This window comes from Lissotriton helveticus, chromosome 9, assembly GCF_964261635.1.
Source record: "Lissotriton helveticus chromosome 9, aLisHel1.1, whole genome shotgun sequence".
In the NCBI taxonomy this organism is placed as follows: Eukaryota; Metazoa; Chordata; class Amphibia; order Caudata; family Salamandridae; genus Lissotriton; species Lissotriton helveticus.
Window position 1 is genome coordinate 736,819,771 of NC_136070.1, and position 25,735 is coordinate 736,845,505.

At 44.5% G+C, this 25,735-nt stretch overlaps 1 protein-coding gene across 5 annotated transcripts in view; it reads left to right on the forward strand.

Moving 5' to 3' along the window:
- Window positions 1-8,235: 8,235 nt before the first annotated feature.
- The window catches only part of LOC144782951 (uncharacterized), a 250,662-nt gene continuing 233,162 nt past the window's right edge, over window positions 8,236-25,735 (forward strand). For all 5 annotated transcript variants that reach the window (XM_078662177.1, XM_078662178.1, XM_078662180.1 and 2 more), the window contains exons 1-2: window positions 8,236-8,373; window positions 10,812-10,938. In XM_078662177.1, the coding sequence (XP_078518303.1) occupies window positions 8,350-8,373; window positions 10,812-10,938 (151 nt within the window). In that variant the 5' untranslated portion in view covers window positions 8,236-8,349. The remainder of the gene's footprint in view (window positions 8,374-10,811; window positions 10,939-25,735) is intronic.

The window sequence follows — 25,735 nt, forward strand, 5'->3', positions numbered from 1 at the left end:
TGAACCACCCGCAAACGGGCCGGGAAGAGCATGGCATACTTCATAGACCTTTCCCGGAGTCTCTTCTTGACCCCTTGAAACCCCAGCCTCTGTTTCTGGACCTGTTGTGTAAAGTCCGGGTAGAAGCTGACAGTAGAGTTCTCAAAGGCAATGGGACCAGACTGCCTCGAAGCCTGCAGGATAGCGTCTCTGTCCCGGAAATGAAAGATCCTCGCAATGATGGGTCGAGGGTTAGCACCCGATTTAGGTGTGCCGCCGGGGATCCTATGTGTACGCTCGACAGCGAAAAACTTGCTGAGACCCTTGGGCGCCAAATGATTCAGCACCAGGTCTTCCATCAATAAGTCCGTCGAGGCAGCAGTCGACGATTCCGGGACCCCAATCAGGCGGATGTTATTGCGCCTGGCACGGCTTTCATAGTCCTCTAGGCGCCCAGAGAAATAGTCATTGGCTTTCCTCAGATTCCCGACTTCAGCCTGTAAGTCAGAGACGTCGGTGACCAGGCTAGTGGTCTTAAGATCCAGGGATTTGACCTTTTCGTTTGTCTTCGCCAAATCCGCCCTGATCAGATTGACATCAATCGACACAGTATCCAGTTTGAGAGTCAAGGCCTCATATTGTTGCCCCAATGAGGCCTTCATACCGGTGATGGCGCCCATGAGATCCCGCAGCGAGGGCTCTTCCTCAATCGATGAGTCCTCCGGCATTGTCGTCGAGGGTTTAGATGCTGCTCCCGGCGATCCTTTAGTAAGGGTGTACCGGTCCATAATGTTCGTTTGCAAAGCACTCCCTCGAACGCCCGGTTTAGGCCAGCGCTTCCCACTCTCTGGCTTGGTGGCCATCTTGGATCCTGGACCCGTACGGGTCGCCTGTTGACGGGTAAAAATGGTGACTGCGGTGGCAAATGCAGGACCAAAAGGGCGAAGGTGGTGCCAGTCTCAGAACTGAAAGCCACGACAGATCAGCAGCAGGAGCGGATAGACCAAAAGTGTAGGAGCGTCCGGCCGTCTACGCAGCCGACAAAGTCAGGTTAATCTCCGGACAGGAATCGAAACCAAAAGCAGTTGCCAGCCCATGCAAGTCTGGCAGTCCGTTGTTGTTCACTTACTGGACGGCAGGCCAGACAAGATAGCTCGGGGCGTCACCATGGAGCAGGCCAGAAAACTGCGACAGTCTGTAGCTCTGGACCCCGAAGTCCATAAAAGTTGGCTGAAACAGATAAATGATCAGTAGAACTGCGCCAATAAACACCCGTCGTCCGAACCAGGATAAAGTACAGGATAGTCGATGGAGGTGCGAGGGTCCGGGAGCCCTGTGCTCACGCGACCATCTTGGGTGCGCGCGAAGCTCCTCCGAGGATGGCATTATTAATCATATTATTATGGCTAGACGTTCATCGTGTATTGGTCCTTCTAGGAAGGAAGGGAATGGTGATTGTGCTGTTGTAAACTTCAATAATGAATATGCAACTAGATGTCAGGTAGATCAAGCACTCTTACCTGTGTATTCATGATCCCTTACCTGTAAGGTGCTTGATTGGTTTTGCAGAGACGCTATGAGCCAAACTCCCAGAAACCCTACCTTACAACCTGTGGTTTTTAAATTAACACTAGGGTGATGGATAGCAGTCAGGGAGGGAGGCCGGAGTCTGACGCTATTTACATTCTTGTAGTCGACCTGCGAAACAACAAGAAACTCCTTAGAACATTATCCTTTATAATTTGTTACTTTACAGCACTTTTAACTTTATTCGAGTGACAAGTCTTTAAGCTCCTACCTGCGATCTACTACGCTAGGCTTCGCGTCCTGGAAGTCGTTGTTTTTTGAAGTCAGGTTGAGGAGACGTTGTTCTTTAGAGTCCGAAGGTAGTTGAACTGTCCGCCCCCAGATCTTTACGTCGAAAATATGGTTATTCTGTGTGAAACAACAGCATAAATCATTTGCACTTTCTCTTATGTTTACCATTAAAAACCTTATCAAAACTACCTTGAATTCTACTCACTTAACAATCTCCAATTTGTTGCTCAAATGACTTCTCACTTTTAAAATAAAGAATTAACAAACATTCTAAAACATCACAATTTCTCTATAGTGCTGTAAATAAACACCTTGAAGAAGTCCCAAAGTTATTTAGTGTCCAAGTTCCACTTTCGTTAAGAAGAGTGTCCAAAAATTATAGTTCTTTCATTTAAGAAAAGTTAGTCTTTTGCTAGCGGTGGGCGCCTTTCCCAAAAGAAGTTTTACTTAGCTCTTTCCTTCTTTTGCAGAACCAGATACATCACGGATTTCTGAAGACTGACGACTCTGGCCAAGATTCCGTTCCTAGGATCTCCGGTAAGTATTCATCAGGCGCGATGCTCCTCTGAAGAATCCGGAAGGCTAAGCATCTTCTGGAATCCCGGGTGTGGCTTTTATAGTCCTGCCACACCCCGGGACGTCCATTCTGCCGCACGCGTCAACTTTGCCCTCACGCTGTGTTGAACTGCACACAGCGCGAGAGCATTTGTTGACACGAACGCGTGCAACTTTAAACGCGTCTCGGTTTTCTTTATTCCCGTTCTTTTCTACAAACTGCACACAGTGGCGAGATTATTATACTCAATTCTTTTCTACAAACTGCACACAGTGGCGAGATTATTATACTCAAACTTCGTGTCTAAACAGCAAGTATTGGAACGTACTTATCTAAACAAGCATTGGCAAGTACTTAACAAAACATACTTCACAGAATGCACATTACATTTACATGAACATACCTGGAGTGCTGGATGCACGGGATATGGGTGGGTTTCATGAAGGGAAAAGCTTTTTGGATTACTGCTTTTGAGGGGATTCATTCAGGATTAGTTTTATAGAAGGAGCTGCGACTGCTGAATCGTGACACTAGATTTCTATTGGATAATCTGGGTAGGAACCAGGGGAGTCACACAGATAAAATATCTGTCTAACCACTAGGGTTTTTCTATAAACCAGGGTCCAATTTTACCACTGAGCTAAGCTGCACAGGGGGGGCAAGGCTAAAGTGGGTACCGCTCAGACCGTTACAAAGATCATCAGAGGTCCAACTCTCAAATAGATTTGCCCCACTATCAGACCTAGATCTATGTGATTGACTACAACCACTCACCGCTAGACTAGAAACGAATATAGATATGCAACCAACTCCCCCTCTAATCCCTAATATAGGACCCCACCAAATGGAGGCTAACCTACAAGCGAGTACTGAGATACCAACATCACTTGTAAATCCCGAGAGCTCGCCGCCCTCCCTAATCACCTTGTTAGCATGCAACATTGCTGGTTTATTTTCCAAAACGATGTCCTCCGACTGGTCAAACTATATTGAGGGGTTTGACTTCATCGCCTTTCAGGAGACATGGTCAGTGAATATGATGTATCGTCCAGGTTACCTGGCGTTTGGTAAAGCGGCAATGGCAAACCGCAAAGGGAGACCTAGTCGGGGTTTGATTACCTGGGTCAGGCAACAGACATCTTTCCAAATTGAAGAGCTATCAATTGATAACCCGGACATTTTGGCTTTAAAGGTTCAATCAGAGTGTGAGCCAGATTTTATATTACTTAATGTGTATGCGAGAGGGATTGCGGGCGGAAAAGCATCACCAACCATTTTCCATCTGGACGCTTTTATAAATGATTTAGTAGGGGCCTTATGCATTGCTGATTGCGGGCGATCGAAACTGCACATTTGAGCCTCTTGGTCTTGATGACCATAGCCTTAGTGCCGATGAGGACTCGAACTGGTGAATACCATCTCTATCGCTGCCGCCAATTAACAAATGGACAGAGGCAGCGCTACAACTTAAAAGTTTATCCCTCGGGAGGGGCCTCAGGGCAGTTAACGGGAGATCGCGCTCGGATACGAAGGCACTAATACTTTTTGTAATGGGATAGGAAGTAGTAGAATAGATTACTTTCTCATTAGTTTAGAGCTATGGCCAAGATTTTTGGACATGATAGTCCAGCATAGACCAGTGAGCGACCATGACCCTTTAATATTAACCCTAGTAATGAAGGGATTGGTTAGCCAGAGGGCTCGCTCGGATACGTTGACTGGAGATGTAATTATGTCTCATGATTGTCGACGGTTGAAATGGGCAGCGGTTTCAGAAGACGTAAGTACCATAAACCAGATTAAATTTACCATTGAAGAAACATTATTGGCTGTTTCCTCCCTAGATTCCCACGCAGATTCCTTCTCCGGTCTAACGAAGGTACACAAGGACCTTTTTGTAAGACTGAAGACCTTTTTTACAACAAATAGGAGAGTATCAAGGCATACAATAAAAAAATCAGCTAAATGGTATGATGACGCCTGTGGGATCGCATTTAGGCAACTCTCACAAGCAATCAAGATGGGAGTTACACAGGGGGTCAAAAACGCAAGGGTAAATTACAAAAAAGCCCAATATAGGGCTAAGAAGAATTTTGATGAGAAAAGGTGGGAAGAACTAACTAATGCTAGCAATGGGAAGAATTGTTTTAAATTTTGGCAATTGGTCAAATGGGGCAACGGGGAATCAGAGCCTATACCAGTTAATAACGTTCCACCTGAACTCTGGGTCTCGATTTCTCAGGCCCAATTTGCCTCCCCGACAAGTGCCCTAACCGATTATCCTGAGTTTATTTCTGACGACGTTCTAACCTTTGACATAGGAGAGATAGAAAGAGTTTTGGACAGCGTCCCAGCTGGAAGGGCCCCTGGTCCGGACTGCATCCCGGACGATATATATAAACATGATAGGAAGAATTGGATCAAATACATACATATCATCATAAACGCCTTGGCCAGAGGTGCTCCAATTCCCGAAACTTGGCGTGGGGCGGAGATTATCCCAATATACAAAAAAGGGGATCGCGCCAGTCCAAGCAACTATAGGCCGATAAGCCTAATTGACACCTTGCAAAAAATCGTGGCTAGACTTGTGCTAGGTAGAGTTAATGAATGGATAATTGATCAGGATGTATTGTCTACCTATCAAGCGGGTTTCCGACCACACGTCAGCACCATCGACCAAGTTTTTAGATTTATGATGATCTATTGGAGTACTGTGATCCTATCTGGTCGACCCTATATGCTGCATTTGTTGATTTAAAATCAGCATTTGATTTAGTGCCTCGCCATAAGCTATGGGATTCCCTAAAGGGGGCCGGGATGCCACCAGAGCGTTTATGCTTTATCATTAAATTGCATAAAGCAACTATGCACAGGTAAGGTGGGGACAACAGGGCGAATTAACAGATTGTTTCCCAGTTAATAGGGGAGTGCGGCAAGGGTGTGTCCTAGCCCCTACTCTATTTTCCCTATTTATAAATAAGGTAATCTCTTACTACATCAACTTTCCATCTGATGCTCCAACTCTTCCCAGATCTAGGGTTCCACTTTTAATGTTTGCAGATGATACTTTAATCTTGTCCAAAATACAATCTGGTCTGCAATGCGCCCTAGAAAGATTTACTGTTTTTTGCAACGACCATGAACTGGTAATTAACGTGGACAAGACAAAGTTCATGGTACTGCATAAACTCAAAACAGTAAAGGGCAGAGTAGTAATGAACAATGCATATCTGGAACAGACGGATACCTTTACTTATCTAGGAGAAACAATGGGTAGGAGGATGAACTGGAAACCCCAGCTAGAACTGCTAGCCCTTAGGCATAACCAGCTAGCAGGAGCTTTACTAAAAGAACACCGACTTTCACATACTAAACCGGTGGGGCCAGCGCTAGCTATGTATAATGGGAAAATCAGAGCATCCATAATCTATGGTGCAGAGCTCTGGGGATTCGATAATTTATCTCCCCTAGTTCTGGCACAAAATAAGTTCTTGCGATCACTAACCGCCCTGCCACAATCTACTCCTATCAAGCCCCTACTGTTAGACTTAGGTTGCACTCCGTTTGACGAGGATGCGGGATTTAGACCCCTAGCTTACTGGAGAAGGTTGTGGGTGACACCAGAGCTAGCATCTTATGCAAATGCAGTAATGTATATTAGGAAAGCAGACATGTCTTCGAAAATCATATGGCTGAAAAAGCTTAAGTGCACATTGCTTGACGTGGGGCTCGGCCACCTGTGGGATGACCCAGTAGGGAACTTGTTTCCTAAAAAAATTATATATAAAGCACTTTACTGGGACATGATCAGTAGGAAAAATATGTCACTGGTGAATAGTAGCTCTCTAACTGGCATTTTTATGGAGCATAAGCTCGTCACACGAGCAGAAGCTTATTGGAATTCTATCACAAGACCATGTGATAGGAAGTTATATCACCAATTTAGAGTTGGCACTCTTCCGCTGAAATCTTTCACAGCAAAATGGAACGACGCTTTACATATTCATTGTCCCACGTGCCCCTCTATGGTAGAGACGATAGCGCATGTACTGTTTGTGTGCCCAGCATATATTGGTCCGCGACACAGGTGGCTTAAGCCGATGTGCTCTAATCTTGGCACCAGATCTTATGAGATAGCTTTGCGTATTCTGAAAACTAATACCCACGAAGACATAGTTATTGCCATGGCAAAATTTCTTCGCTGGACCTGGGCATTACGTAGAACAAATCTGAAGGCTGCTTCAGTACCCCTACCTTCTTCTTAACTGCGTATATTTGGCTTAGCGGCTGTCCTTACGATAGAATCCTGAGTAAATTGTCTTCTACATGGATTTATTTTTAATTCCAATTATTAAATTATTATGGTTTCTAACTATTATATACTTGTTAGGAAAATCTTCGATAATGATGATATTTAATCTTGCACTGAATTGTATGATTTTAAGGCATGGATATGGATAGCATACCTTTGTATTCTTCTTTTGTAATTGATATCTTTTCAGGGAATTTATCTGGTATGTTTTTCCTTTTATCTTTTCTTCATGCCCACATGATATTTTATGACACTTTTATGTTTGTATTGTGTCTTTTATGATTGAAATTATCGAATAAAGATGAACTTGATGATGATGATAATTAGTGTATGTTGGATCTTTATCGTTTTGGTATTGTTTTACACAGATAAATATTGGCTATTTTTCTTAAAACTGGTGTGGTGTCCTTTTGTAATGTTTTCACTGTATTACTGTATGTTATGCGCAAATGCTTTACACATTGCCTCTGGGATAAGCCTGTCTGCTCATGCCAAGCTACCAAGGGGGTGAGCAGGGGTTATTTTAGAAATGTAATTCCCTTATCCTGACTAGAATGAAGGGTCTCTACTTGGACCGGGTACAAACCGGCCAATCAGAGACCCCCATTTCTAACAATGAGGTATACAGTTAACACAATATTGGCAAGGCAAAAGTAAAAGTAAATGGAGTGCTTACATGTGAGTGTGTGCGCTGTGTTTGTAGTTGACGAAGTGAAGGATATGCAAGTTAATTCATCCAGGGGAGAGTGAAAAGAGGGTGCTGAAGAGGAAAGAGATGAGATGTAAGATATGCAGAACCACAGGATGTGGAGGGAAAAGGGGTATACATGTCTTCCTAGAGTGAATATAGCATGAGTGATTAAGACACTCTGAAGACCACTACCACTTTCAAAAAGGTCTCAGTACTTTATAATTCAGTCTCGAAATGTCAGAATGTAAACATTTTCAATATTAATTATTTAAAACAAAATCATTGTTGTTATTCATTCATCTTAAACAACGAACGACCATTGACAAAGACACTAGTCCTGGCTGGTTTTAAGTTTGTCAGTTGTTGTTTTACATATCTGGATGCAATACAAGAAAGGTCAGGGAAGCACCAACAATACCGGTTGGGTGGTACACTATGGGAATATCAGTAATGTGTTCTAAGTCTTTTAACCAAACCTTTAGTTATATAAGTCACACCCTTTTTGAGACCCCTCCCTTTATCCACCCCACTTAAAGCCCTGCCATGTATACATCATTTAAAATATAAATGTCTCTTAGATTACTCCTGGCACAGTCAGATATCACAGTATTTATTATTTAATATTTCTAAATTTACCTCGAAAAATTATGAATGTTAATAAATGGCGAAGCTACCAATTAATTTCATGTTGTGCGTGGCTTTCGGGCAATCCTGGTTTTGCCAATACATTAAGCTTTAATTTTGAGCTCGTTCATAGTTAAAGATGATTTCTTTTGGTTTGTTGGGCTTGTACTCTGAGCATGTCCGAGTGATTAGTATCTCTTCGGGGAGCAAGCTTTGTTGCGCGCTGTGTCTGAGTCTGTTCTAGTGATAAGTGTCTTGTGTTCTGAGCATACGAGCTAAAATCCCCTTCGTTTTATTGGTTAAAACTGCAAACTCGTTTTTATAGGGATCGTCTAGTCGGCAGACGAGTAAGATAAATTGAGAGCAATGTCTTTGAAGGATTTAAATGAGGTAAGACTTGTTAAGATTGATTGGTGCATGCTTCGCAGTGCTAGTTTAACTTGCTGATTTTGGAAGGGGCGCTGTGCAAACAGTGATTTGTGCAGGCTTCCCCTTACATACAGTGGTGGAAGAATTTGTTGTATAAAAATCAATTCGATACTGTAGCCTTAGAAGTATGGCGACTCGTGGAATATTTTATTAAACTTTATTAATTGCAATTTATTTTTGTGTCAGTCCCTGCTTGGCTTTATAAGAGATATCCCCACCATAACGCGAAGCAACAAAAACTTGACTTGACCCCAATGGATGGGGCAATCCAAGGACTATAATATGCAGGCCTTCCAGTGATGTATGTATGGTTTGGTTAAATAGCGCCAACCTAGTTTTAGAGCAAAAGAGCGCTGTACAGCAATGGAAATTTCCATATTGTTTTATTTGAATCATTACATATATATTAAGACGGTGCTTAATTTGAGCCGGTGTTTGCAGCTTGGAACCACTGGCACCCATCTTTCAGGACCAGCACTTCCTTTTCCTCACCATACTTTGATCGAGAGTTCAAAAGGGTGTGTGATTTTCATTCCAACACATGCATTGGATTCACAGTGATTTCTGCAGGGAAGCATGAAGGAAAAGAGCAACACATGGAAACAGTCAGCAGAAGGGGAAACAGTAGTCGTAACTACCGGTTAACTGAATGAATGAACTGCCATTTCCTGCACTAGTACGTTCTAAAATATGTACCGCTAACCTTCAGCAGACATAAACGTGACCTACACAACCCAGATACTGAGCTCAGTATTGACATTTGTTTTATTGAGGAAACATAACCAGCAATTTCTAAAGACCTTATTTCCATACCTCTACTATGATAGAGTCCAAGCAGTAGCTTCATAATTATCACTAGAAATAGCAAATGGGACTTGTGTGTATGGAGAAATCCATACAACAGTGTGAACAAATAACGACTCAATGGTACTATGAAACTGTGTACTTCCTCAGCTGAAAGTCTTGTAGAAACGTTTTGATATCACAGCGTGGCCGTTGAGAGTACTGCGCAATGCCACCGGGCCAATCGTTGCACTCGCTTGCAGGATGTCTCAGTGAGCTAAACAGTTGCAGCTGGCACATACTGTGATCTGCAGATCAGAAGTTCAATACCTGCCAATGCCGAGTCAGCCTTCCATGCTTCCAAACCGATGTTTGGGAAATTAGAACAATTATAAAATAGTTAGTTACAGGACTTACAAGTGTCAGAAGTGGGGTACAAATCACCTTGTTCCTAATTCTCAAAGTAATTTATTCTGAAAGACTCATATTTCTGTTTAATTTGGAGGAAAATTAGCAATTATTGATTTTTCTTTTTACAATTCCGTAGCGTAGTGGGAGCTTTTTGAAAGTGTTATAGTAGAGAATTCAGGAAAGTGAAAGGTTTGGGGCATGGATGTGCATCAGTGCTTAAATGGGCCGGTACTGAGTACCAGTACTTTTTTTTATTTTGAGAGGGAAAGTACCTGCACTTTTCAAGAGAGACCTAATAATTTTAATTGGAAAGCACCAGCACTTCTCTGAAACAAGCAGTTACTCTGGTACAGAGTACCTGCACTTCTATTTTTCCATTTCAAGCACTGATGTGCATTGAGAAGCAAGGGTATGGACAGGATGAGAGAGAGAGAAATAAAGAAAGAAAGGAAGAAAGAAAGAAAGAAAGAAAGAAAGCCCGGCTCATGAGGGGTGATACCACGAAACCGGTCTTAGGATGCTTGTTTCCGGTCCAGGGAGGACCTGGCCTGTCAGTTCAGGCTGGACTGTTCCAATTGGGAGCAGGGTCAAGACTGATTTGCATATGGCTGGGTCCAAACTGAGGTGGCATGGTGAGCAAAAGAACGATAGATTAAACCCAGATCTCTTCACTGGGGGTGAGTATTTAAACAGTTTCAGCACTCCGTCCATCCTCTGTAACAAACACATCTTGTGTAGATGTGGCTCCTATTTTTAAACTTGTTTTTATCTTTTGCAGTGAGTTATATTGTATATCAGATTGGTTTCCTAAAAATGTGTAAAGCTTAAGACAGTCCTCCCTCAGAAGAATAAGCTGTAGTAAAATATCTTATCAGAAAATCATTAGTGAAATATATCATGATAAAATGATGCACTGATATATCTCTATTATCCCGAGTGACTCTTAGTTTATGACTCATTTGATTTCAGTTTGCCTGTGGCCAGCATGGGGCGACTTGTGATGGAGCACACAGAACTGAAGTCAATAGTCTAAATCTCCCTTGGGATGGGGTGGCGCTGTCAGACTGAAGTTCTTGGGGAAGTCCATGCATGATCATGCTCTTCTTCTTTATTATATACATTCTGGCAGGTATCCTCCAATGCAGACGGGTGTGAAATGTTTCAAAGAACAACACTGCTAACCAACTGCGCATTTTCATTTTAAGGTAAAGGTGGCATTTCACGACACTTCGACATGTTTCTCTGAAGACGAGTGGAAGCTTTTGCAGGAGTGGCAGAAGGAACTTTACAGGAACGTAATGAATGAAATCCACTATGCATTGATCTCGCTAGGTAAAGTAGAACTATAACACATTATCCACATACGTATATAGCCTGTTAAGTGTCTTTTTGTAATACTTAATGGTTCATTGCATGAATTCGATTTTGTGTTTGATGTTCTCTAACATCTTAAAACTTTGCACCTAATGTATTATCCTAATATCAACAATTTATTTTCCATCCATCGGATACAGTGGAGTTAAAGCAAGCAGTACAGCACATATATCATTGTAAATGAAGTAAAGTCTTCGCTGCAAATATCTTATAGGTGGAACACGGAGACGGTATTGGCTGCATAAGAAACAGTGTTGCATTGAATGTATCTGATGGAAAGCTTATTGGAGACACTATTCATTTTCTCATGGTAGTAGACCAAAAGCAAATCAAAAATACAAGTTGAAAACGAAGCCCCAGCTTGCAATCATCCTTGGTTCAGATCCGCTGGCCAGCACAGAGTTTTTACCAATTGATAATAATGTACAGTGTTTGTATGGTGTAGTGTCTTTCCTTTTCAGCACCCTCTTGGTATTGTTTATAGTTTGAATTTCTGGTGATGGGTTAGTTCAAACTCTTTAGGACCAGTCAGGCCTTGTTTGTCAATCCTTTGTTCAACTCTGGGTAGCAGTGGCTTCGAGCAGTCAGGCTTCAACAAAGGAACAAGTGTAAAGCATTTAAACAATACAAAAACAACTGAAGAAAGAAACATGACTCTCAAGTAATCCAGCATCAATTTATAAAAATAAACTGTATTTTTACGAATTTATGGACACTAAAAAGATCCACTGAAAGGTTCCAAAGATAAAGATATTTAAAGAAACAATAAATTATGACTCTTTATTCAACCACGAACAATTAGTGGCATATTCAACAAATTTGACAGAAAACCTTTTTACTAAAAGTTCCATCATGGGTGAATGTGGTTACTTAAGATTACTTTGGACAACCGCCTCCTGTGGGTAACCAATCAGGAGGACAATCAAGTTCCAATGTAACAGTTACCTCCAAAGAAAAGTAGTCTACAGTCCAGTTCCAGTGTTAGTGGCCAGTGGGCAGTAACTCCTACAGTGTGATCTTATGCAAGGGATACAGGATCCTGATAATGCTCAAGAATGCTGAAGATACTGTTCAATCAATGGGGGACTTCCTGGTGCTACTCCTTGGTTCACGGTCTTGATGGGGTAACTTATGTCCCTCGAAGTCTTTTTTGGATCCAGCAAAGGTGATGTAGCCACTAGACAACTGGTCACAGACACACCAGTGGTTCCCTTCTGAGCACAGTTCTCCTTCTCGGCTACCAAACTGTGCTCTGACAACTCTCCTGGGACTAGCAGATTGGGGGGCAACTTTTGAGCATCGGGGCTCAGGCTCCCAGGCTGCTCTGTGATGAGGACCGACGATCCTGTAATCTAGGCTACCAATTCGCCCAAGTAGGGTTCCTCAGCTTTTGTGGTTCTGAGCTGCAAACACGAAGTCAGTCAACTGACCATTGGAGTATCTGCATCTGGCTGTGCTCCAGGATTACTTTTCCATGAGCAGAACACTACAGGCACAGTCCTTCTTTGCTAGCCCTAGGAGCAGCAGGTGCAGTCCAACTTCAGTGCAGCCTCTCTTTGCCAGTTGCTTGGTCAGCAAGGCAGTCCTTCTTCAGTCCTTTTCTCCAATTCAGGCGAGATCGGAGTTTTTTTTTTTTACCCAGAAAGGGCTCTTAGGGGATACTACAGTCACTAGCCTATCAGCTACTTGAAGTCCTCCCTCCTGAAGACAACTTTCTGTGAAGTGTGGCATCTAGCTATCTCAGACTGAACTACTCTCAGTGTGCGACCTTGGTACTCCACTCTAGAGTGTGACTACTTCTGGGCTACACTCTCACAGAACAACCAGTCTGACCAGTGTTTTCTCATTGCTGTCCCTGGTGCCCTTTTGTCTACCTAGACAAAAAACGTGACGGATATCCTGTTTGCCATATTATAAGTGCTGTTGGATATAATGCACCTGTAATGCGATGGATAGGATATCCGGCATGTGTGTAACAGTGTAACCCTTCCACCCTTCAGTGTAACCCTTCTGAACCTGGCCCTTATTCTCTTTTGTGGAGCTCAGATGGCTCCAGCAGGGCAAAGGCAGCAGGCTGTATCCAGGAAAGGTGCACCGAAGTAGGATAGGCTTGGTGCAAGTATCTGCTAAACTGGATTTTCAGGCAGCAGAAAACTCTGAGAAGGACCAACCTGATTCTTTTTGTCCAGCGAGATTGTGTCTTTAGCGGTTTTACTTTGGTGGTTGGTTCGGGTTCTCCAGCAGTCTGAAGTCCAAAATGTTTTGAAGTCCAAATGTTTCTTAAAGTCCTACTGGGTTCCACTAGGGCTCCTATGACCCCAGGGGCAGCCCTTAGGGTTTAGGTCTCACTCTAGCAGAGGCCACCAGCAGGATCAAGCCCACTTCCAGTTGCAACTGGTCACATGGCACTCCAGGAAAAAGTCCTATTGCAGCTTTTGATATCTCTGTAGCACACAAGAGGTCAGCCAACTCAACCTTGGAGTTCACCTCTTTGGTCTGGTTACAAGAGGGAGCAAGTCAAGCCCTTTGGGTCTCCTCACAGGCCTCAAAAAGCAGGTGCAGCCCTTCTGCTCTACCACAGCTCCAGAAAGAGTTGTAAGTGACTGAAAATGAGTGCTACTTGTGTACAGTTGAATAGCCAGTGGGTGGGAATAGCTCCTGTTTAATTTTCTTATACTGGCTCTGTATGCAATATTTTAGGTGGGGAATCCAATATGGCACATGCCTTCTGCCTTTGGAGGGAGCTGTTGTGCTAGTCAGTGGGGTTGTCAAGTGCTGGAAAGTTCCTGTTCTTGACATGGTCACCCCCATTTTGTATACCAACAACTGGGAGAACAATGGGTCAAAAGAAAACTATCTAAAAACTATCTGTGTATCTTAAGGGTACAACCGCGAAATCTACTGAAAGTATAACGTGGTGAAACAATTATTCCCATCAGATTACCAACCTGTACCGCCCTACATCATTTGGGATCCTTCACCCTGAAGGAAAGAAGTGGTTTTACCCACAGTAGATTAGGCAGGTCGTAGCCTAATCTAATCAAATGTCTCAAATGCGAGTATGGTGTACTATGGCATCAGGGGGTAAACTGATTAGCAGTGCAATGTGATAAAAATAATCAGTGCTAAGTGAAACAAGCATTGAAAATGCAATAGGTCTCGCAATAGAAGAGTTTCACATTTTTCGTTTTGCAAATGGATGAGTGGCGTTGCGTGGATGAGTGGCGTTGCGTGGATGAGTGGCGTTGCGTGGGTGAGTGGCGTTGCGTGGGTGAGTGGCGTTGCGTGGGTGAGTGGCGTTGCGTGTGTGGCGTTGCATGTGTGAGTGGCGTTGCATGTGTGGCGTTGCGTGTGTGTGTGGCGTTGCGTGGGTGAGTGGCGTTGCGTGTGTGGCGTTGCATGTGTGAGTGGCGTTGCATGTGTGTGTGGCGTTGCGTGTGTGAGTGGCGTTGCGTGTGTGAGTGGCGTTGCGTGTGTGAGTGGCGTTGCGTGTGTGAGTGGCGTTGCGTGGGTGAGTGGCGTTGCGTGGGTGAGTGGCGTTGCGTGGGTGAGTGGCGTTGCGTGGGTGAGTGGCGTTGCGTGGGTGAGTGGCGTTGCGTGGGTGAGTGGCGTTGCGTGGGTGAGTGGCGTTGCGTGGGTGAGTGGCGTTGCGTGGGTGAGTGGCGTTGCGTGGGTGAGTGGCGTTGCGTGGGTGAGTGGCGTTGCATGTGTGAGTGGCGTTGCATGTGTGAGTGGCGTTGCGTGTGTGAGTGGCGTTGCGTGTGTGAGTGGCGTTGCGTGTGTGTGGCGTTGCGTGTGTGTGTGGCGTTGCGTGTGTGTGTGGCGTTGCGTGTGTGTGTGGCGTTGCGTGTGTGTGTGGCGTTGCGTGTGTGTGTGGCGTTGCGTGTGTGTGTGGCGTTGCGTGTGTGGCGTTGCGTGTGTGTGTGGCGTTGCGTGTGTGAGTGGCGTTGCGTGTGTGAGTGGCGTTGCGTGTGTGAGTGGCGTTGCGTGTGTGAGTGGCGTTGCGTGTGTGAGTGGCGTTGCGTGTGTGAGTGGCGTTGCGTGGCTGAGTGGCGTTGCGTGGCTGAGTGGCGTTGCGTGGCTGAGTGGCGTTGCGTGGCTGAGTGGCGTTGCGTGGCTGAGTGGCGTTGCGTGGCTGAGTGGCGTTGCGTGGGTGAGTGGCGTTGCGTGGGTGAGTGGCGTTGCGTGGTTGAGTGGCGTTGCATGTGTGAGTGGCGTTGCATGTGTGAGTGGCGTTGCATGTGTGAGTGGCGTTGCATGTGTGTGTGGCGTTGCATGTGTGTGGCGTTGCGTGTGTGGCGTTGCGTGTGGCGTTGCGTGTGTGAGTGGCGTTGCGTGTGTGAGTGGCGTTGCGTGTGTGAGTGGCGTTGCGTGTGTGAGTGGCGTTGCGTGGGTGAGTGGCGTTGCGTGGGTGAGTGGCGTTGCGTGGGTGAGTGGCGTTGCGTGGGTGAGTGGCGTTGCGTGTGTGTGTGGCGTTGCGTGTGTGTGTGGCGTTGCGTGTGTGTGTGGCGTTGCGTGTGTGTGTGGCGTTGCGTGTGTGAGTGGCGTTGCGTGTGTGAGTGGCGTTGCGTGTGTGAGTGGCGTTGCGTGTGTGAGTGGCGTTGCGTGTGTGAGTGGCGTTGCGTGTGTGAGTGGCGTTGCGTGTGTGAGTGGCGTTGCGTGGCTGAGTGGCGTTGCGTGGCTGAGTGGCGTTGCGTGGCTGAGTGGCGTTGCGTGGCTGAGTGGCGTTGCGTGGTTGAGTGGCGTTGCGTGTGTGAGTGGCGTTGCGTGTGTGAGTGGCGTTGCGTGTGTGAGTGGCGTTGCGTGTGTGAGTGGCGTTGCGTGTGTGTGTGGCGTTGCGTGTGTGTGGCGTTGCGTGTGTGTGTGGCGTTGCGTGTGTGGCGTTGCGTGTGTGTGTGGCGTTGCGTGTGTGTGTGGCGTTGCGTGTGTGTGTGGCGTTGCGTGTGTGAGTGGCGTTGCGTGTGTGTGTGGCGTTGCGTGTGTGAGTGGCGTTGCGTGTGTGAGTGGCGTTGCGTGTGTGAGTGGCGTTGCGTGGCTGAGTGGCGTTGCGTGGCTGAGTGGCGTTGCGTGGGTGAGTGGCGTTGCGTGGTTGAGTGGCGTTGCGTGGTTGAGTGGCGTTGCGTGTGTGAGTGGCGTTGCGTGGTTGAGTGGCGTTGCATGTGTGAGTGGCGTTGCATGTGTGAGTGGCGTTGCATGTGTGAGTGGCGTTGCATGTGTGAGTGGCGTTGCATGTGTGTGTGGCGTTGCATGTGTGTGTGGCGTTGCGTGTGTGTGTGGCGTTGCGTGTGTGTGTGGCGTTGCGTGTGTGTGTGGCGTTGCGTGTGTGTGTGGCGTTGCGTGTGTGAGTGGCGTTGCGTGTGTGAGTGGCGTTGCGTGTGTGAGTGGCGTTGCGTGGGTGAGTGGCGTTGCGTGGGTGAGTGGCGTTGCGTGGGTGAGTGGCGTTGCGTGGGTGAGTGAATGGTTAGCTGTTGCTTATGCGACGTATAGCACTTAATACTAAAGTAGGCAGACCTTCTTAGCCTTTGTGAGAATAATAGCAAAATAAAAATAAAAACCAGATCAAGTCAAGGACGCAAACGGCACCATGCTATTGTTTATTTACTCAGATGATTTGCATAAAAATGTAACTTGTGAGCACGTTTCTCTAACTCTCCAATAATCCCATTACAACACTTTGTACAAATGAGATTGGGACTCATCCTTCCGAAGTCGAGAAAAATGTGCAACGCTGTGTTGTAGTTAATTTTTTTAATTAACAAAATGCAAATAATGTGGAGAGATTTCAAGTGATTCAGGAATGGGCGCCCTTGTAAAGAGAAAGTACGGCCGGCCTGGGCAGTGATAGGGGAGGAGGGAGGAGAAATGCGAGTCACGGCAGCAGCAGCCTTTGATGTGCCTGCCGGCCGGCCGTGAATAATTAGGGGGTGAGAAATGCGCTCGGAGGGCTGCCTTTGATGTGGTAATGCGAGGCAGGCAGGCAGGCGGCTGGTGGCATTGTGCACGCGCTTTTTAGGGCTTGCGCAAGCGCAATGACCTAAAAAGCACATGCACTTGAAGGAATCGCCAGTGGAATCGCCAGTGGTGGATAAACACTGGATAAGCCCCTATAGAGCTTCGCCAGCTATGCGCTGAAGCGCATCAGCAGGCGAGCCCTAAAAATGTTTAAAATTGGGTAGTGGAAATGGAAAAACAATTTTATTAAGTCCTACCCACTCCCAGAGATTAAAAAACAGTGCATAGTGGTGTAAACAAATAACTACTAAAGTTGGTTTACGGTCGACATGTTTCTGCAGTGAATATGGAGCCTATTGGTCTCCTACTGCTTCCTCAGGACCTTAATTTCTGCTACTGCATGGGGTGAATGGTCATGAGACAAAATATAAACAATATCACCTGAGATTCGCCTGTTGTGATGATCCGAGGTCACCCAGTGTCAGTTGACGAATATATGAAAAAAATACACAGAACATTTCAGGTAGTATCCATACATCTACAACATATGTATAATCTTACATTTGCCAACTGATTATTTGATCAAAAAGATTCTATTAAAGTAACCTATTAGAAGCCATATTACTGTTCAGGCACAAGTAAACTGTTTGTAGTTTCCACTCACCTAATAATTAGGGAATGCACGCCCCACCTCACCTGGCTACAGCTCAGGTAAAACGGAGCACCGCTCTATTGAAGGGAAGAAAGGGAAAGTAAAATAAGGGAAGGACTTGAAGCTGCACTATATACATTTACTGAGAATCAATTGGTCAAACTCATGTTATGTTCTTAAAGTCTTCAGTTAATATTTTGATTTTATATATCTTTTTTATGACTCCTCTCGTATCCATTTGGTGTGTATATACACACCAGATGAACCGCGGCTCGCCCTGTGCCGTTAGATGTTCCGTTTCTTGTTATGCATTAGGTATAAACAGCAGAGGACAAAGCGTGCTAGTGAAACGCTTGGATGTAAACAGCGTTCTGCAAACAAGTGTGGCGCCGTCTAGTGTCAATGTGCTCGCTGAGAAGCCATACTCGGACGATATCCGCGTGTTGTTTAGTGGACCACACTAACAAGCCACTAGGAATACGGGCTGGGTTTTATATTTAAAAAAAGAAGAAGCAAAGAAAGAAACTAGGGCTACGTCCTGTCTAGAGTGCCAAGGTGCAGAATCGGCGCTTACCTGTCCGTCGGTACTCCGGACATCCGTCTAGGCTGTCTTCGGGGAGGTACCTGACTGGACAGGAAGCCGCCATTAGTATCCGCCCTCGCGTGCGTCTCATGGCACGTGATCTTGCGTGACAACGTCAGATGTATATGGGAGTTGTAGTTTCTTCTCCCAATGCTCACCAGAGCCGTAAGCTCGTGATGTTTTTATGCCGGTCACCGCATTGGGAGCTCTACTCAAGCATACGTGTACACTGTGGTGAAACATAATTTCACAGGAGTTAGTAGTTCCAGTTGGAGAGACTGAAAATAGAAGTGCAAGTTTATAAAGAAAAAGCGAACACTCAACTCCTATTACATTCCGGTGTAATATTGGAAAATCACATCGCTTTATATGTATGGTCACATTTAAATGGACGTCTGATTAAGCGAGAGAAGTGAATGGTTTCCTTCTGTATAGACCTTTGTTGCCCCATCCCTCAGTGGTTGTAGATGTTAATCGGCCACTGTTATTAGGGCCTCTGTCTTTTCTAAGTCATTAGGACAATTCGTGTTTTTCGAACAAAAATGTTACAAATGACTTGATGTTATCATTTACAGAACCCCAATTTTGTGCCTGGTATTTGATGCAACTTTGACTGAAGTGCACTGGGTTCCTGCTAACCAGGTCTCCAGTGCTAGTGTTCTTTCCAAAAAACAAGGTAACTGTGCAATTGTTCCACAATTGGCAAGACCTTTAGCATCCATGTAAGTCCCTAAGAAAGGGTACTTCTGGTACCTAAGACATGGGTACTAAAGAGGATCACTAATGGCGGCAGCATGTATTGTCACCTTGAGGGACTCACCACCAAACTAATGCAGACTGCAATGGCAGACTGCATGAAATGGTGCAGACAAAAACACGACATGACACACACTCTGTGTGCCATATCCCTTGACACTGCATGCAATATTGGCCAGTCACCCCTACAGCAGGCCTCACAGTCAGGGTGCAATGTATTGCATATGAGGACATATCTGCATGTACAGGTATACCCCGTGCTGCCTGGTCTAAATACTTGATAGTACCAGGAACAGGGAAGTCATCTTGAGACTATATACTGGCCACTGATCTTTACGAGTTTCCCTGCTACGTGATGGCTGCAGTGAAACCTATTGTTGTTGGTATCAAACACGTCGTCTCAATAAATCTGTACTGATGCCAGAACTAGATTTATTATGACATGCACCCAGAGGGCACCTTAGTGGTGCCCTTTGAAATACTACCAACCACTAGTGTGCTGGGCGACTAGAAAATACCACATGGACAGGTTTCTGATCCCCTGCCGGTGAAGAGCCCATGTTCTCTGAGGGCAGAAACAATGCCTGTTCTAGCCGGAGGTGTTGTTTCTTCCTCCATGCAGGATGGCTAGTAATCAGCATATCAAATAAGGGGGCTTCAAAGGCCTCTGCCACCTTTAATACCTGACCCCGGCTTCCCTCAGACAGGGGAAATGCTACCCCTTGTCATAGATCCATTTGGCACCAGGACAGGCAGGAAAATTAGCTAGTCAGGAGGCGTGCCTACTATCAGGCTAGTAACACCCCTAAGGGGGCTACCTGAAGTGACCATGAAAAGTAGCATTCCACCAACTTGATGTTTAGTGAAATTAGATACACTGGGTCAGGGTTATTTCTACTTCCCACATGAAGTGGTCATTCAGGGGTGAAGGCACCCCAAAGGTAAGTAGCTCATTGCCTGCTACCTTAAATTCTTCTTAACACCCCTAAATTGAATATTTAGGTGGCACCCCTGACTCCAAGAATGGAGATTCAACTGACACAAGAATAAGAGGACAAAATTGAGCGAAGAAAGTGAAAACGGAGGATCAGCTGTGGACTTTTTGGCGCCAAACCCTGCCTACCTGCACATGTCCAGACAATCATGAGAAACCGACTCGTCTTGCTGCTGTGCATCTGCCAAGAACCGCGGTGGGCTGCCAGCACTTTTCAAATTGCCATCAATTTCCCTTGGAGTAGAGGAGCTACTCCCCTGCATCCTACAGGTACCAAACAGCAAAGGCCTGTCTACCGTTCTGCCTACATTCAGTTCTACCAACGCAGCAGCTGCCCAGGAAGAGGTACCATGCTCCAGGAGGTCAGATCTAAGTGAGAAGACACCAGGACCAGCCGGAGCCGCACAGCACCAATACCCCGGGTAACGGACCCCTTGCAGCAGCCAAATCCTGTTTAGTCCCAATCGGACTGCAAGACCGAGTAGGCATCGAAGGATGCCAGCAGCGCAGAGACCCACTTTAAGAGTTGCCCAGCTGTCCTGGTTTTTGTCTGTTCAACCGGTGAGACTGACAACTGTGAGTGCCTGTGACGCACAAGCTTAGCTGACCTAACCACTTCGCACCCGAGAACCCACTATGCTTCCTTGCTCCCAGGGCCCTCACAAACCGAGCCCCCTGCTTGGAGCTCCTGGACATGTCCGCATGTCCCCCTCTGCAGCCTGTTTCTAGGTGCTCCCCCTCTCCTTTCGTGTAGCGCACAAAGCAAGCAACCCGACCAGCACCTCTGCACCCATACGCTCCAGGGCAGGTAAAGACTAACTGCTGGTGACACTTTGGACCTTGGCCCACTAACACCTTAATTCCTGAAGGGGATCCTCAGAAACCTTTTGCAAGTAACTGCATGCAGTATACACCTTTTTTCCCATAGGAAAGCATCACCGTGTGAAGACGCAGTTAAATGAACATTATACTTACCTGTGAAAATCAATATCTCGAAAAGTACTTACTTGATAACAAAGTTCTTGGTATTGAAATTTATATAAAATATGTGGTATTTTTCTAAATTGGTCTCGTATTTATCAGTGAGTGTTTCTCATTTACTGCCTCTCTGAGTACAACAAATTTTTAGCACTACCCTCTGATAAGCCTGAACTGCTCGCCCACACTACCACAAAAGAGAGCATTTGGGTTTGTTACTTGTGCCTCCGTAAACCATTAAAGGTCGCCTGGACTCTCTACACAATGTACCTCGTTTTGGTGCACTATATGGAGAACCAGCTTCCTACATCAGGGTTATGAACACCCCCCTCCGGAGCAACACCAAAGTGGTTCTGGCACCAGCTCCCTCGCCTACTGACATATAGCCAAGCTCACTATCATGTGTTATGGGAATATAGTTTCCCCATCCCTTATTTCTTCTTACAATAAAATATGAATGGGCAGACCCCACCTCTGCTCCTTTCAAATAAATGAAGTTCCTGTAACCTTTCCCAGTTGTCTTTCCTGAGCTGATATGGATTATGTGCCCTACATCCAGTCCATCATGTCATCAGACCGAGGCCATTTTCTTTCTCTGGGAACAGTTTTCCCACCTCATTAGGATAAAGTACTGGCATGGGCAGCTACTGGTAGGCTAATGCAAAGTAGCCCCCAGGAGCTTTAGGTATGAAAAAGGTAACTTTTTAAAGATAACCTTCCTAACTATTTATTAAAAATCTTACCAATAAATAGATTTTTAATGAATATTACAAATAATGCTTGAACCATTTCTCATGCTTTTCCCAAACCATAGATAGTAAAATTATTATATTCATTGGCACTCTAGTTTTTGTAATAGCACAGCTAGGGCCTTCCACAGTGAAAATTGCGTTTGTGGACTTCTCACTGTATGAACATGGCAACATTAAATATCTAGAAGTCCCACTTTTAAATGTGCCCTAGTTTGTGGGCTACAAGGCCTACTCAAATGTGACTTATTAATACTTAAAGGAAGGGTTTTCTCCTGCTAAAATAGTTATTTTGACAGGAAGGGCTGCATGTTTAAACTACAGCAATAGGCTGTAATGGTGGGGCTGAAGCCATGTTACTTTGTCACACTAGTGGATGGCACAATCAATACTACAGTCCACAGGCAATGTTTACCCGTGGGTGTATTTCTGCACCTTATAAGAAAGTTATATATGTAATTTAGGAGATAGCCAGAAGTACCATATTTTAACGATCAGAGCATATCCACCTGGGCCTGATTAGCAGTCTCCGAGTTTCGCCGAGTAAAAAAACAGCAGCATTAGTCCAAACAACATGGGAGTGACCATACAATAAGAGGCACTTTCTCACACCCACAAAAGCTGATCCTGCGATTTATGGTGGACTTAAGTGAGAATGTGGACATGAGGGATGTATCATGTCACTGGCTTTGCTATTGGTTTGTGTGTTTATGTAGCTCAGCGTCTTTAAGGTCCTTGACTACACTCTCCCTGATCTTGGGTGACGTTAATCTTGAGTATCCAGTTGCTAAGACACATTTAGCATAGTTTCTGGTACCATGTGAGCATACAACTCCCTCTCACCCCACCGCACGTGACTCATAGCCTTGTTGCATAGACAGGTAATGGTCACCAGAAAGATCCAGATGTCCCTGCAAACTGAGGCCTTTCCGAAAGCCTTTTTGGATGAAGAGCTCCTGTGAGGTGTCTACTTCACTGCTGGATAAACGGCTAATGTTTTCATAAGTGGGTACAGTGGCTTTGCACATGCACACAGTTGCACATACCAGGCATCTTTATTAGTAGAATAGGCCAATCTGCTGTTTAGTAGAGATACTACACTTACCACACAGATATTAAATTCCAGAGTTACCAAACCCAGCATATGCACATGATTAGGGTTGTTAAATGTTTTTACTTTGTCAGGGAGAAGGTGAAGAGTCACTATCCCTATCACTCCTGATTGTTCAAGCATGAATTGATATTTGATTGTAACATAGCAACCCTAATTCTAATTCACATCTGAGGATGCTGTGCATAACAATTATTTAATTACAAGGATAGTATGGAAAGGAAACCAACTAAGAACAAGCAGTGGTAAAGCCAATATGTTTGACTTTCATGTCTTAATGCATGCAAACACATACATGCATAATGCTGTTTGTTTGCTTCAGCACATGAAAGCTAGCCCTTTTGATTATGCCAATGCTAGTTGTTCTGTGTACATAAGTCATTTTTTTATATTGACCTAGGTGTTTTTCACGGTCCGTCAATGTAATTTTTCCTTTAAACATAACTCTTCTAATGTCAGGAAACACAATCTAATAATGTTAATAAGGCTTTATTAACATGTATATATCTTATGAGGCCCACACGCTGGTGACAGCAAGACGAACAGCTCCTCAGCATGGAACAAGCTTATCTAGCACTAACATTCTATGCCATCATATTAATGCTACCTAAATATTCTATACATACTACATCTTAATACAAACTGGATTTGATTGGATTATAATGAATACACAGCCAGTCAGGTTTATATGCACTATGTAAGTCTGTGTGAACCGACATATGATGTTAACAGAATAAACTGTTATGTACATCTCCCTTCTTTTAATAAAACAAGACTGTTGTGTTGCAGTGTAATACGCTCTTTCCCTATAGCTTGTCCCCCTAGGCTTCCGTTTCCCCCACTCGACCCTCTACCCTCGTGCTGGCATTGTTATGTCATCAGCTGGCATTCTAAAATTCCAGCTGATATTCCTACAGTTGACGGTTGATTCCGATCCTGAACTTCAGCTGACCCAGACCCCTCCGGTCTAGCTGGTGTGTTGTTAAATTATTTGTGATTAAAGTCATTCTTCAGCTCTAGAAGTTTGAGGAGCCTTCTTAACAAAGACATTCAATATAGAATAAAGTAATCAAATTTCTTTGGTATTTTTGATATCCTGCCAGAAGATAAAAACATTGTCGTCATTGGCATTATGTGAAGTAATATTTAATTCAGTTATAACATCTACACTGTTGTCTGAATTATGGTTGTCAAAAATTCTATTGTCATTATGTGAAGAAATATTTGGTTCAGTAAGTGAAACTACATTCTTGCCTAAGTGATGGTTGTCACAAATATTACTGTAGCAATCCTATCCATCATCTACAATATTATCCCTCCTTTTCTCATTTGTGTATCCTTCATTTAACATACGGCCAGTATGATTATCCTTAAAAGTTTCACCTTTTTCTGCAAAATCCCAATACGAGTACTCCCTTACACTGAAATTACTAGCTTCTCCCTCCTTATTAATTGTGAATGTCCCTATGCTAATAAATCTATTATAATTACTACCTCACACCACCCCAATATAAACAATACATTCCTACAAGAACAATAGTATAAGTTCTCCTATACATTACAAACTAAAATAATATTCTCCCCTATAACAATATTTCTGAAATATACATTTATCTTTTCCCATAACTTCTTATATAATCCTTTAAATGCTGACGGAGATTTGCGTATCTTCTCACATTTTCCTGATATCTCCTCCTTGTTCAAACAATCTCTGGACCTCTGGTCCTTTGTCAGCAGGCTGAATACATACGGTTTTGACACCACCTGGCATATGTCGGGTTTTCACTACCCGATTCAAGTTCATATTCTCCCATCATTGGTCTTAATGACACTTTTAAATAATTTGGCAACTCGTTTCTTCTTAGTAAATTTGGACCACTTTTGACACCCAACTAGTGCTTTACTTTTAACCCAATCAGCAACCTGAAATGTAATCCTTTTGACACATTTGTGTATATTAAAATAATTTTTCCTATCATGTTAACATTTCAGTTCCCCCTCTCTCTCTCTCCATTCACCGATTCCATTAAACTGTACACCCTTTTCTAGAAACAATGCAACCCGGGCATACTTTTATATTAGCAATACTCTCTTTAAACAGCTCAAATTGCATTTTGCCAGTAGTAGCATGCGGTGACAATCTAAAGTCAAAGTCAAAAAGTCTTATATAGCGCACAAATCACTGTTAGATCTCAAGGCGCTTGCAGACAATTCCACTACCTGGATCCTATTTTCTTTCATTAGCGAACAGCCATGTTTTTAATTCTCTACGAAAACGAAGGTTGTCGAAGATGGATATAAGGTGGGCCGGAAGCTTATTCCAAAGGTGGGGGGCAAGATAAGAAAAAGAGCGGCCTCCATTGCGCACAGTACGGATCCGCAGAGGAATTAAGAGAGGTTTTGAGCTAGACCTCAAGGTTCTGGCAGGCTGGTATTTTTTCAGTTTTTTTCCAAGATAGCCAGGGCCATTGCCATAGAAGCTTTTATGTGTTAGGCACACAATGTTATACTACCCTCTCTTCCTAATTGGAAGCCAATGAAGGAGTTTCAGATTGGGGCCAGATGGTGATCTAGGGGGCAGGTCCAGGATTAATCTGGCTGCGGTGTTCTGCAAAATCTATAGTTTGGAGAAAAGATCTTCAATTATAGAGGCCAAATAAGGCATTTCCGTAGTCCATGCGACTTACGTTAAGGCCCTGCACCAGTGACTTATGGGTTTCAATTGGTAGCCACTTGAAGATTTTCCGTAATTTCCGTAGAGTGGCATAGCAGGTGCCCAATACTCGGTTCACATGGGCTTTCATGGAAAGCTTGTTGTCGATAGTAATTCCCAAATTGCAGACGGTTTGTTTTGGAGATGGACAGGGGCAGAGTGACTGGGGCCACCAGCTGCTTGACCAATAATCTGCGGCCCTACCAAACAGAATGATCTCGGTTTTACTGTTGTTTATCTGTAATTTATTTTGGCCCATCCAGCTGT